Genomic DNA, 14,568 nt, shown 5'->3' with positions numbered 1-14,568 from the left:
GCAGTAGAGAGACAGTAGAGAGACAGTAAGAGCAGTAGAGAGACAGTAAGAGTAGGAGAGACAGTAAGAGCAGTAGAGACAGTAAGAGCAGTAGAGACAGTAAGAGCAGTAGAGACAGTAAACACAGTAGAGAGACAGTAGAGAGACAGTACAAGCAGTAGAGAGACAGGAGAGAGACAGTACAAGCAGTAGAGAGACAGTAGAAGCATTAGAGAGACAGTAAGAGCAGTAAAGAGACAGTAGAGAGACAGTAAGAGCAGTAGAGAGACAGTAAACACGGTAGAGAGACAATAGAGAGACGGTAGAGAGACAGTAGAGAGACAGTACGAGCAGTAGAGAGACAGTAAGAGCAGTAGAGACAGTAAGAGCAGTAGAGACAGTAAACACAGTAGAGAGACAGTAGAGAGACAGTACAAGCAGTAGAGAGACAGGAGAGAGACAGTACAAGCAGTAGAGAGACAGTAGAAGCATTAGAGAGACAGTAAGAGCAGTAAAGAGACAGTAGAGAGACAGTAAGAGCAGTAGAGAGACAGTAAACACGGTAGAGAGACAATAGAGAGACGGTAGAGAGACAGTAGAGAGACAGTACGAGCAGTAGAGAGACAGTAAGAACAGTAGAGAGACAGTAAGAACAGTAGAGAGACAGTAAGAACAGTAGAGAGACAGTAAGAACAGTAGAGAGACAGTAGAAAGACCGTAAGAGCAGTAGAGAGACAGTAAGAGCAGTAGAGAGACAGTAGAGAGACAGTAAGAACAGTAGAGAGACAGTAAGAACAGTAGAGAGACAGTAGAGAGACAGTAAGAACAGTAGAGACAGTAAGAACAGTAGAGAGACAGTAATAACAGTAGAGAGACAGTAGAAAGACAGTAAGAGCAGTAGAGAGACAGTAGAGAGACAGTAAGAACAGTAGAGACAGTAAGAACAGTAGAGAGACAGTAATAACAGTAGAGAGACAGTAGAAAGACAGTAAGAGCAGTAGAGAGACAGTAGAGAGACAGTAAGAGCAGTAGAGAGACAGTAAGAGCAGTAGAGAGACAGTAAGAGCAGGAGAGAGACAGTAGAAAGACAGTAAGAGCAGTAGAGAGACAGTAAGAGCAGTAGAGAGACAGTAAGAGTAGGAGAGAGACAGTAAGAGTAGGAGACAGTAAGAGCAGTAGAGAAACAGTAGAGAGACAGTAAGAGCAGTAGAGACAGTAGAGAGACAGTAAACACAGTAGAGAGACAGTAGAGAGACAGTACAAGCAGTAGAGAGACAGGAGAGAGACAGTACAAGCAGTAGAGAGACAGGAGAGAGACAGTAGAGAGACAGTAAGAGCAGTAGAGAGACAGTAGAGAGACAGTACAAGCAGTAGAGAGACAGTAAGAGCAGTAGAGAGACAGTAAGAGCAGTAGAGAGACAGTAAGAACAGTAGAGAGACAGTAAGAACAGTAGAGAGACAGTAAACACAGTAGAGAGACAGTAGAGAGACAGTACGAGCAGTAGAGAGACAGGAGAGAGACAGTAGAGACCAGTGGATTATTATCAGGGAGTGACTCCACATAAATAAACCTGGACAAACCAGTCGGTCTGGTCGGTACACTTCTTTACCTGCTGCTAGGAGAGAGGAGGAACGTAGAACTACTGGAACCTGACAACAGACAGGGGAAGAAAGAAAGAGAGACAGAGAGAGACCAGGTGAGGGTATAGGGGAGGACAGAGAGAGGCCAGGTGAGGGTATAGGGGAGGACAGAGAGAGGCCAGGTGAGGGTATAGGGGAGGACAGAGAGAGACCAGGTGAGGGTATAGGGGAGGACAGAGAGAGACCAGGTGAGGGTATAGGGGAGGACAGAGAGAGGCCAGGTGAGGGTATAGGGGAGGACAGAGAGAGGCCAGGTGAGGGTATAGGGGAGGACAGAGAGAGGCCAGGTGAGGGTATAGGGGAGGACAGAGAGAGGCCAGGTGAGGTTATAGGGGAGGACAGAGAGAGGCCAGGTGAGGGTATAGGGGAGGACAGAGAGAGACCCGGTGAGGGTATAGGGGAGGACAGAGAGAGGCCAGGTGAGGGTATAGGGGAGGACAGAGAGAGACCAGGTGAGGGTATAGGGGAGGACAGAGAGGCCAGGTGAGGGTATAGGGGAGGACAGAGAGGCCAGGTGAGGGTATAGAGGAGGACAGAAAGAGGCCAGGTGAGGGTATAGGGGAGGACAGAGAGAGAGAGAGAGAGAGAGAGAGAGAGAGAGGCCAGGTGAGGGTATAGGGGAGAACAGAGGAGTAAATAGAGGTCACCTTTGTAGTCCACCTGCCTCTCTCTCCCTGCCACTCCCCAGGAGTCAGGAATGCTGTTTACATTCCAGCCAGGTAGAAAAGACAGGTGGAACATAATCTCTTCAGACCTGCTTATTGTTTTGAAAGTTCAAAGTCCCCTACAAAATAAATATAATATAATAATTTACGCCATTTAGCAGACACTTTTATCCAATGTAAATTAGAGTAATGCGTGCATCCATTTGATTTTTTTACATATGGGTGGTCCCTGGAATCAAACCCACTATCCTGGTATTACAAGCACCATGCTCTACCACCTGATCTCCAGAGAACCACCTAAATCCTTAGGCAAACATGTTGGAATAATGCATCTTAACCAGCCAAGAAAACATACAAGTTCCTGAAACTTCAATACACGGTCTCTCCGCACCTACTCATTGGTTCTACCCGCTGCAGTGTTGGCAGACGAACACACACACACCGCTGAGTTAATCTCCTGGCCCCAAGTCCTTACCCACTGTGGACTGGGCCAAGGAGGGCTAGTAGTTAGCCTGTAAATACTGGGAGGAATGCAGGGTTCTCTGAAGCTGACAGGCTGCTCCAGCTTCAGGTCAGGGTTCATCTCAGTACCCCAGGTCAGAGACCTACCAATCACCCCCCACCACTAGATACCTACCAATCCCCCCACCACTACTAGATACCTACTAATCCCCCCCCCACTACTAGACACCTACTAATCCCCCCCCCCACTACTAGACACCTACCAATCCCCCCCACCACTAGATACCTACCAATCCCCCCACCACTACTAGATACCTACCAATCCCCCCCCCCACCACTAGATACCTACCAATCCCCCCCCCCACCACTAGATACCTACCAACCCCCCCCACCACCGCTAGATACCTACCAATCCCCCCCACTGCTAGATACCTACCAATCCCCCCCACTGCTAGATACCTACCAATCCCCCCCCACTGCTAGATACCTACCAATCCCCCCCCACTGCTAGATACCTACCAATCCCCCACCACCACTAGATACCTACCAATCCCCCCCCCACCACTAGATACCTACCAATCCCCCCCCCCCACCACCACTAGATACCTACCAATCCCCCCCCACCACCACTAGATACCTACCAATCCCCCCCCCCCCCCACCACTAGATACCTACCAATCCCCCCCCCCCCCACCACCAGATACCTACCAAACTCCCCCACCACCAGATACCTACCAATCCCCCCACCACCACTAGATACCTACCAATCCCCCCCCCACCACTAGATACCTACCAATCCCCCCCCCACCACTAGATAACTACCAATCCCCCCCACCACTAGATACCTACCAATCCCCCCACAACCACTAGATACCTACCAATCCCCCCCACCACCAGATACCTACCAATCCCCCCCCCACCACCACTAGATACCTACCAATCCCCCCCCCCACCTCCACTAGATACCTACCAATCCCCCCCCCCCCACCACCACTAGATACCTACCAATCCCCCCCCCCCCACCACCACTAGATACCTACCAATCCCCCCCCCCCACCACCAGATACCTACCAATCCCCCCCCACCACCAGATACCTACCAATCCCCCCCCACCACTAGATACCTACCAATCCCCCCACCACCACTAGATACCTACCAATCCCCCCCCACCACTAGATACCTACCAATCCCCCCACCACTAGATACCTACCAATCCCCCCACCACCACTAGATACCTACCAATCCCCCCCACCACCAGATACCTACCAATCCCCCCCCACCACCACTAGATACCTACCAATCCCCCCCCCCACCACCACTAGATACCTACCAATCCCCCCCCCCCACCACCACCACTAGATACCTACCAATCCCCCCCCCCACCACTAGATACCTACCAATCCCCCCCCCCCACCACTAGATACCTACCAATCCCCCCCCACCACTAGATACCTACCAATCCCCCCCACCACTAGATACCTACCAATCCCCCCCACACCACTAGATACCTACCAATCCCCCCCCCACCACAAGATACCTACCAATCCCCCCCCACCACTAGATACCTACCAATCCCCCCCACCACCACTAGATATATAGACTGACTGTCAGGCTGATCCAGGTACCTCAGTAAGGACTAGCCTATAGACTGACTGTCATGCTGATCTAAGGTACCTCAGTAAGGACTAGCCTATAGACTGTCCAGCAGACTGTCAGGCTGATCCAAGGTACCTCAGTAAGGACTAGCCTATAGACTGTCCAGCAGACTGTCAGGCTGATCCAGGTACCTCAGTAAGGACTAGCCTATAGACTGTCCAGCAGACTGTCAGGCTGATCCAGGTACCTCAGTAAGGACTAGCCTATAGACTGACTGTCATGCTGATCTAAGGTACCTCAGTAAGGACTAGCCTATAGACTGTCCAGCAGACTGTCAGGCTGATCCAAGGTACCTCAGTAAGGACTAGCCTATAGACTGTCCAGCAGACTGTCAGGTTGATCCAAGGTACCTCAGTAAGGACTAGCCTATAGACTGTTCAGCAGACTGTCAGGCTGATCCAAGGTACCTCAGTAAGGACTAGCCTATAGACTGTCAGGCTGATCCAAGGTACCTCAGTAAGGACTAGCCTATTGACTGTCAGGCTGATCAAGGTACCTCAGTAAGGACTAGTCTATTGACTGTCAGGCTGATCCAGGTACCTCAGTAAGGACTAGCCTATAGACTGTCAGGCTGAACCAAGGTACCTCAGTAAGGACTAGCCTATAGACTGTCAGGCTGAACCAAGGTACCTCAGTAAGGACTAGCCTATAGACTGACTGTCAGGCTGAACCAAGGTACCTCAGTAAGGACTAGCCTATAGACTGTTCAGCAGACTGTCAGGCTGATCCAAGGTACCTCAGTAAGGACTAGCCTATAGACTTTTCAGCAGACTGTCAGGCTGATCCAAGGTACCTCAGTAAGGACTAGCCTATAGACTGTACAGCAGATTGTCAGGCTGATCCAGGTACCTCAGTAAGGACTAGCCTATAGACTGTTCAGCAGACTGTCTGGCTGATCCAGGTACCTCAGTAAGGACTAGCCTATAGACTGTTCAGCAGACTGTCAGGCTGATCCAGGTACCTCAGTAAGGACTAGCCTATAGACTGTTCAGCAGACTGTCAGGCTGATCCAGGTACCTCAGTAAGGACTAGCCTATAGACTGACTGTCAGGCTGATCCAGGTACCTCAGTAAGGACTAGCCTATAGACTGTCAGGCTGATCCAAGGTACCTCAGTAAGGACTAGCCTATAGACTGTCAGGCTGATCCAGGTACCTCAGTAAGGACTAGCCTATAGACTGTCAGGCTGATCCAGGTACCTCAGTAAGGACTAGCCTATAGACTGACTGTCAGGCTGATCCAGGTACCTCAGTAAGGACTAGCCTATAGACTGTCAGGCTGATCCAGGTACCTCAGTAAGGACTAGCCTATAGACTGTTCAGCAGACTGTCAGGCTGATCCAGGTACCTCAGTAAGGACTAGCCTATAGACTGACTGTCAGGCTGATCCAGGTACCTCAGTAAGGACTAGCCTATAGACTGTTCAGCAGACTGTCAGGCTGATCCAAGGTACCTCAGTAAGGACTAGCCTATAGACTGTACAGCAGATTGTCAGGCTGATCCAGGTACCTCAGTAAGGACTAGCCTATAGACTGTTCAGCAGACTGTCTGGCTGATCCAGGTACCTCAGTAAGGACTAGCCTATAGACTGACTGTCAGGCTGATCCAGGTACCTCAGTAAGGACTAGCCTATAGACTGTCAGGCTGATCCAGGTACCTCAGTAAGGACTAGCCTATAGACTGTTCAGCAGACTGTCAGGCTGATCCAGGTACCTCAGTAAGGACTAGCCTATAGACTGACTGTCAGGCTGATCCAAGGTACCTCAGTAAGGACTAGCCTATAGACTGTTCAGCAGACTGTCAGGCTGATCCAAGGTACCTCAGTAAGGACTAGCCTATAGACTGTACAGCAGATTGTCAGGCTGATCCAGGTACCTCAGTAAGGACTAGCCTATAGACTGTTCAGCAGACTGTCTGGCTGATCCAGGTACCTCAGTAAGGACTAGCCTATAGACTGTTCAGCAGACTGTCAGGCTGATCCAGGTACCTCAGTAAGGACTAGCCTATAGACTGTTCAGCAGACTGTCAGGCTGATCCAGGTACCTCAGTAAGGACTAGCCTATAGACTGACTGTCAGGCTGATCCAGGTACCTCAGTAAGGACTAGCCTATAGACTGTCAGGCTGATCCAAGGTACCTCAGTAAGGACTAGCCTATAGACTGTCAGGCTGATCCAGGTACCTCAGTAAGGACTAGCCTATAGACTGTCAGGCTGATCCAGGTACCTCAGTAAGGACTAGCCTATAGACTGACTGTCAGGCTGATCCAGGTACCTCAGTAAGGACTAGCCTATAGACTGTCAGGCTGATCCAGGTACCTCAGTAAGGACTAGCCTATAGACTGTTCAGCAGACTGTCAGGCTGATCCAGGTACCTCAGTAAGGACTAGCCTATAGACTGACTGTCAGGCTGATCCAGGTACCTCAGTAAGGACTAGCCTATAGACTGTCAGGCTGATCCAAGGTACCTCAGTAAGGACTAGCCTATAGACTGTCAGGCTGATCCAGGTACCTCAGTAAGGACTAGCCTATAGACTGTCAGGCTGATCCAGGTACCTCAGTAAGGACTAGCCTATAGACTGACTGTCAGGCTGATCCAGGTACCTCAGTAAGGACTAACCTATAGACTGTCAGGCTGATCCAGGTACCTCAGTAAGGACTAGCCTATAGACTGTCAGGCTGATCCAGGTACCTCAGTAAGGACTAGCCTATAGACTGTCAGGCTGATCCAGGTACCTCAGTAAGGACTAGCCTATAGACTGACTGTCAGGCTGATCCAGGTACCTCAGTAAGGACTAGCCTATAGACTGACTGTCAGGCTGATGCAGGTACCTCAGTAAGGACTAGCCTATAGCCTGTCAGGCTGATCCAGGTACCTCAGTAAGGACTAGCCTATAGACTGTCAGGCTGATCCAGGTACCTCAGTAAGGACTAGCCTATAGACTGTTCAGCAGACTGTCAGGCTGATCCAAGGTACCTCAGTAAGGACTAGCCTATAGACTGTTCAGCAGACTGTCAGGCTGATCCAGGTACCTCAGTAAGGACTAGTCTATTGACTGTCAGGCTGATCCAGGTACCTCAGTAAGGACTAGCCTATAGACTGTCAGGCTGATCCAGGTACCTCAGTAAGGACTAGTCTATTGACTGTCAGGCTGATCCAGGTACCTCAGTAAGGACTAGCCTATAGACTGTTCAGCAGACTGTCAGGCTGATCCAGGTACCTCAGTAAGGACTAGCCTATAGACTGTCAGGCTGATCCAGGTACCTCAGTAAGGACTAGCCTATAGACTGTTCAGCAGACTGTCAGGCTGATCCAGGTACCTCAGTAAGGACTAGCCTATAGACTGTCAGGCTGATCCAGGTACCTCAGTAAGGACTAGCCTATAGACTGTCAGGCTGATCCAGGTACCTCAGTAAGGACTAGCCTATAGACTGTCAGGCTGATCCAGGTACCTCAGTAAGGACTAGCCTATAGACTGTCAGGCTGATCCAAGGTACCTCAGTAAGGACTAGCCTTTGGACTGTTCAGCAGACTGTCAGGCTGATCCAGGTACCTCAGTAAGGACTAGCCTATAGCCTGTCAGGCTGATCCAGGTACCTCAGTAAGGACTAGCCTATAGACTGTCAGGCTGATCCAGGTACCTCAGTAAGGACTAGCCTATAGACTGTCAGGCTGATCCAGGTACCTCAGTAAGGACTAGCCTATAGACTGTCAGGCTGATCCAGGTACCTCAGTAAGGACTAGCCTATAGACTGTCAGGCTGATCCAGGTACTGGACAGTGTACTCCATGTACTCCAGAACGTATTTTGAATTCAGTTGAATTTGATATATGGTGCTGTATGAGAGCATTCCTGTGGCCAAGCCTCTCCTAGCCCATACTCCCAACGCTCCATACCCCAGCTGCAGCCATCATGACCTCTACTGGAATCATATTACAACCTGTTCATATCAGCTCCTCCTAGCTGCCACGGGCCTCAGCCAAACCACACAACCACAGTGAGGAGGGGAGGAGACACAGTGAGGAGGGGAGAGGAGGACGACACAGTGAGGAGAGGAGGAGGACGACACAGTGAGGAGAGGAGGAGGACGACACAGTGAGGAGAGGAGGAGGACGACACAGTGAGGAGAGGAGGAGGACGACACAGTGAGGAGAGGAGGAGGACGACACAGTGAGGAGAGGAGGAGGACACAGTGAGGAGAGGAGGAGGACACAGTGAGGAGAGGAGGAGGACACAGTGAGGAGAGGAGGAGGACACAGTGAGGAGAGGAGGAGGACACAGTGAGGAGAGGAGGAGGACACAGTGAGGAGAGGAGGAGGACACAGTGAGGAGAGGAGGAGGACACAGTGAGGAGAGGAGGGGAGGAGGAGGACACAGTGAGGAGAGGAGTGGAGGAGGAGACACAGTGAGGAGAGGACACAGTGAGGAGAGGACACAGTGAGGAGAGGAGAGGACACAGTGAGGAGAGGAGAGGACACAGTGAGGAGAGGAGAGGACACAGTGAGGAGAGGAGAGGACACAGTGAGGAGAGGACACAGTGAGGAGAGGAGGAGAGTAGGAGGGGGGGAGAGGAAGGGTAACAAAGCTGCTGTTGACGTCAAAGAGATTTGTCACACTGTGGCACGGAGCCTTTGTCCGCCTTGCACCATGGCAACGGACAACACACTAAACAGTAGGCCAGGTCACCGGGGCAACTGATTATCTAGGCATCATTATCTGTGTTTACTAACCTGGACCGTACACACACACACACACACACAGAGAAAAAAAACAGAATAACAGCCTCACCTCAACACAAATCAAATACATAACTTTATTGGCAACCTTGGAGTTTACAAATCTTATTTCCTGAGGCATACGGACCACTAATGAAGATGACAAGGGGCTCCAGGCCCAGAATCCGAGTCAGACAAGAACCGGAGAAAAAGACCGTCAAGGTGGGTCTCTAGGTTTATTAAAACGCCAGTTCACAGTGGGTCCCCAGTTCACAGTGGGTCCCCAGTTCACAGTGGGTCCCCAGTTCACAGTGGGTCTCTGGGTTTATAAAAGGTGAAGGGAGAAAGGTTTGACATTCAAGTCTACATCCCGCAGGGCCCTGGTCTAAAGTAGTGCACTATATAGGGAATAGGGTGCCATAGGGCTCTGGTCTAAAGTAGTGCACTATATAGGGAATAGGGTGCCATAGGGCTCTGGTCTAAAGTAGTGCACTATATAGGGAATAGGGTGCCACTTGAGATGAGTCCCAGGAGTCAGACGACAACAGGCAGTGTAACGTTAGCTAGCTAGCTAAACATGTGGCTATGGGCTGGCACTGGTAGTTTGGGATTATGGAGTGTGAATTAAATAGTTTCTTCCTCATCTTGCTAGGTAGTGATCTAGCTGTGGCCATCTTGCTAGTTAGTGATCTAGCTGTGGCCATCTTGCTAGGTAGTGATCTAGCTGTGGCCATCTTGCTAGGTAGTGATCTAGCTGTGGCCATCTTGCTAGGTAGTGATCTAGCTGTGGCCATCTTGCTAGGTAGTGATCTAGCTGTGGCCATCTTGCTAGGTAGTGATCTAGCTGTGGCCATCTTGCTAGGTAGTGATCTAGCTGTGGCCATCTTGCTAGGTAGTGATCTAGCTGTGGCCATCTTGCTAGGTAGTGATCTAGCTGTGGCCATCTTGCTAGGTAGTGATCTAGCTGTGGCCATCTTGCTAGGTAGTGATCTAGCTGTGGCCATCTTGCTAGGTAGTGATCTAGCTGTGGCCATCTTGCTAGGTAGTGATCTAGCTGTGGCCATCTTGCTAGGTAGTGATCTAGCTGTGGCCATCTTGCTAGGTAGTGATCTAGCTGTGGCCATCTTGCTAGGTAGTGATCTAGCTGTGGCCATCTTGCTAGGTAGTTATCTAGCTGTGGCCATCTTGCTAGGTAGTGATCTAGCTGTGGCCATCTTGCTAGGTAGTGATCTAGCTGTGGCCATCTTGCTAGGTAGTGATCTAGCTGTGGCCATCTTGCTAGGTAGTGATCTAGCTGTGGCCATCTTGCTAGGTAGTGATCTAGCTGTGGCCATCTTGCTAGGTAGTGATCTAGCTGTGGCCATCTTGCTAGGTAGTGATCTAGCTGTGGCCATCTTGCTAGGTAGTGATCTAGCTGTGGCCATCTTGCTAGGTAGTGATCTAGCTGTGGCCATCTTGCTAGGTAGTTATCTAGCTGTGGCCATCTTGCTAGGTAGTTATCTAGCTGTGGCCATCTTGCTAGGTAGTTATCAACAAGGCCTTTCTACTAAATAGCAACATTAGCGCAGCTAGCTAGATAGCTAGATAACATTGGAATCTAGACCATAAGCTAAGCTAATAACACGGACATGCGTTGCCAAACAACACTACTGCCACCTTCAGGTTTGGAGTATGTTAACAAGGCTGAGTGACTGACGACGTCAAGGTCTTTGCTGTGTGAACACAAAAGAGATTTCTAGGGAGTTTTTCCTAGCCACCGTGCTTCTACACCTGCATTGCTTGCCGTTTGGGGTTTTAGGCTGGGTTTCTGTACAGCACTTTGAGATATCAGCTGATGTACGAAGGGCTTTATAAAAATACATGTGACTGACTGACTGACTGGCTGACTAGGGACTGACTGACTGACTGACTGACTGACTGGCTGACTGGCTGACTGACTGGCTGACTGACTGACTGGCTGACTAGGGACTGACTGACTAGGGACTGACTGACTGACTGGCTGACTGACTAGGGACTGACTGACTAGGGACTGACTGACTAGGGACTGACTGGCTGACTAGGGACTGACTGGCTGACTAGGGACTGACTGACTAGGGACTGACTGACTAGGGACTGACTGACTAGGGACTGACTGACTAGGGACTGACTGACTGACTGGCTGACTGACTGACTGACTGGGGACTGACTGACTGACTGGCTGGCTGACTGGCTGACTGGGGACTGACTGACTAGGGACTGACTGACTGACTGACTGGCTGGCTGACTGACTGGCTGACTGACTGGCTGACTGGCTGACTGACTAGGGACTGACTGACTAGGGACTGACTGACTAGGGACTGGCTGACTGACTAGGGACTGACTGACTGACTGACTGACTGACTGGCTGGCTGGCTGACTGGCTGACTGACTGACTAGGGACTGACTGACTAGGGACTGACTGACTAGGGACTGGCTGACTGACTGGCTGACTGACTAGGGACTGACTGACTGACTGGCTGACTGACTGGCTGTCTGACTGGCTGTCTGACTGGCTGTCTGACTGGCTGACTGACTGACTAGGGACTGACTGACTGACTGGCTGACTGACTGGCTGACTAGGGACTGACTGACTAGGGACTGACTGACTAGGGACTGACTGACTAGGGACTGACTGACTGACTGGCTGACTGACTAGGGACTGACTGACTGACTGGCTGGTCGACTGGCAGACTGGCGACACTCTATTCGGAGGTGTTAAGTAATGTCGGCTAGAAAACATTCCTCCCGGGTGTCTCTGAGCTACGAGGAATGTTTGGTCTTTGAGTCGCTGTTTGATCTCATCCTTTGTTTGATCTCAAGGAGCTTCCAACAGTTGAGACTGTGGTGACAGACATAGAGGACTGAAACTCTTCGACAACAACAACGTGTCCCGATCCTCTACATATTCAGGCCCTGCTGAACGGACTAAGGTTACTACTGTAATAACTTGACTAGCTGTTCACAACGTCCGGAGACGTCTGCATGGATGGGTTGGAGGCTGGGACACGGACTTACCATACAGGGCTCTTCTCTAATGGAGGCTGGGACACGGACTTACCATACTGGGCTCTTCTCTAATGGAGGCTGGGACACGGACTTACCATACAGGGCTCTTCTCTAATGGAGGCTGGGACACGGACTTACCATACAGGGCTCTTCTCTAATGGAGGCTGGGACACTGTGCTTACCATACAGGGCTCTTCTCTAATGGAGGCTGGGACACTGTGCTTACCATACAGGGCTCTTCTCTAATGGAGGCTGGGACACTGACTTACCATACAGGGCTCTTCTCTAATGGAGGCTGGGACACTGACTTACCATACAGGGCTCTTCTCTAATGGAGGCTGGGACACTGACTTACCATACAGGGCTCTTCTCTAATGGAGGCTGGGACACTGTGCTTACCATACAGGGCTCTTCTCTAATGGAGGCTGGGACACTGTGCTTACCATACAGGGCTCTTCTCTAATGGAGGCTGGGACACTGACTTACCATACAGGGCTCTTCTCTAATGGAGGCTGGGACACTGACTTACCATACAGGGCTCTTCTCTAATGGAGGCTGGGACACTGACTTACCATACAGGGCTCTTCTCTAATGGAGGCTGGGACACTGTGCTTACCATACAGGGCTCTTCTCTAATGGAGGCTGGGACACTGACTTACCATACAGGGCTCTTCTCTAATGGAGGCTGGGACACTGACTTACCATACAGGGCTCTTCTCTAATGGAGGCTGGGACACTGTGCTTACCATACAGGGCTCTTCTCTAATGGAGGCTGGGACACTGACTTACCATACAGGGCTCTTCTCTAATGGAGGCTGGGACACTGACTTACCATACAGGGCTCTTCTCTAATGGAGGCTGGGACACTGACTTACCATACAGGGCTCTTCTCTAATGGAGGCTGGGACACTGTGCTTACCATACAGGGCTCTTCTCTAATGGAGGCTGGGACACTGACTTACCATACAGGGCTCTTCTCTAATGGAGGCTGGGACACTGACTTACCATACAGGGCTCTTCTCTAATGGAGGCTGGGACACTGTGCTTACCATACAGGGCTCTTCTCTAATGGAGGCTGGGACACTGTGCTTACCATACAGGGCTCTTCTCTAATGGAGGCTGGGACACTGACTTACCATACAGGGCTCTTCTCTAATGGAGGCTGGGACACTGACTTACCATACAGGGCTCTTCTCTAATGGAGGCTGGGACACTGACTTACCATACAGGGCTCTTCTCTAATGGAGGCTGGGACACTGTGCTTACCATACAGGGCTCTTCTCTAATGGAGGCTGGGACACTGACTTACCATACAGGGCTCTTCTCTAATGGAGGCTGGGACACTGACTTACCATACAGGGCTCTTCTCTAATGGAGGCTGGGACACTGTGCTTACCATACAGGGCTCTTCTCTAATGGAGGCTGGGACACTGACTTACCATACAGGGCTCTTCTCTAATGGAGGCTGGGACACTGACTTACCATACAGGGCTCTTCTCTAATGGAGGCTGGGACACTGACTTACCATACAGGGCTCTTCTCTAATGGAGGCTGGGACACTGTGCTTACCATACAGGGCTCTTCTCTAATGGAGGCTGGGACACTGACTTACCATACAGGGCTCTTCTCTAATGGAGGCTGGGACACTGACTTACCATACAGGGCTCTTCTCTAATGGAGGCTGGGACACTGACTTACCATACAGGGCTCTTCTCTAATGGAGGCTGGGACACTGTGCTTACCATACAGGGCTCTTCTCTAATGGAGGCTGATGTATGTATGTATGTATGTATGTATGTATGTATGTATGTATGTATGTATGTATGTATGTATGTATGTATGTATGTATGTATGTATGTATGTATGTATGTATGTATGTATGTATGTATGTATGTATGTATGTATGTATGTATGTATGTATGTATGTATGTATGTGTGTGTGTGTGTGTGTGTGTGTATATATATATATATATATATGTGTGTGTGTGTGTACGTACCTTAGTAAGTTCTCTGCCCCAGCTCTCATCCTCATCTGTCTGATGATCTGTTGGTTGAGACTGGCTCTCTCATTCTGCAGCTTGGAGCGGCCCGTCAGGGCTAGTGGGTTACATCCCTACAGAACAGACAGGAGAACAGAGGACATTAGTATCTGAGGACCCTTCTGTCAGGGCTAGTGGGCTACATCCCTACAGAACAGACAGGAGAACAAAGGACCCTTCTGTCAGGGCTAGTGGGTTACATCCGTACAGAACAGAGGACCCTTCTGTCAGGGCTAGTGGGTTACATCCGTACAGAACAGAGGACCCTTCTGTCAGGGCTAGTGGGCTACATCCCTACAGAGCAGACAGGAGAACAGAGGACCCTTCTGTCAGGGCTAGTGGGTTACATCCGTACAGAACAGAGGACCCTTCTGTCAGGGCTAGTAGGTTA

General features: G+C 50.5%; 1 protein-coding gene across 2 annotated transcripts in view; it reads right to left on the bottom strand.

Moving 5' to 3' along the window:
- LOC109885826 (rhophilin-2-like) overlaps positions 1-14,568 on the bottom strand; it is an 85,481-nt gene that overhangs the window by 41,221 nt on the left and 29,692 nt on the right. For both annotated transcript variants that reach the window (XM_031812624.1, XM_031812625.1), the window contains exon 2: positions 14,136-14,251. In XM_031812624.1, the coding sequence (XP_031668484.1) occupies positions 14,136-14,251 (116 nt within the window). The remainder of the gene's footprint in view (positions 1-14,135; positions 14,252-14,568) is intronic.

The sequence above is a fragment of the Oncorhynchus kisutch genome, unplaced genomic scaffold (genome assembly GCF_002021735.2).
Source record: "Oncorhynchus kisutch isolate 150728-3 unplaced genomic scaffold, Okis_V2 Okis03b-Okis08b_hom, whole genome shotgun sequence".
NCBI lineage: Eukaryota > Metazoa > Chordata > Actinopteri > Salmoniformes > Salmonidae > Oncorhynchus > Oncorhynchus kisutch.
Note: the sequence above shows the minus strand (reverse complement) of the source record. Positions and strands in the feature narration are given on the sequence as shown.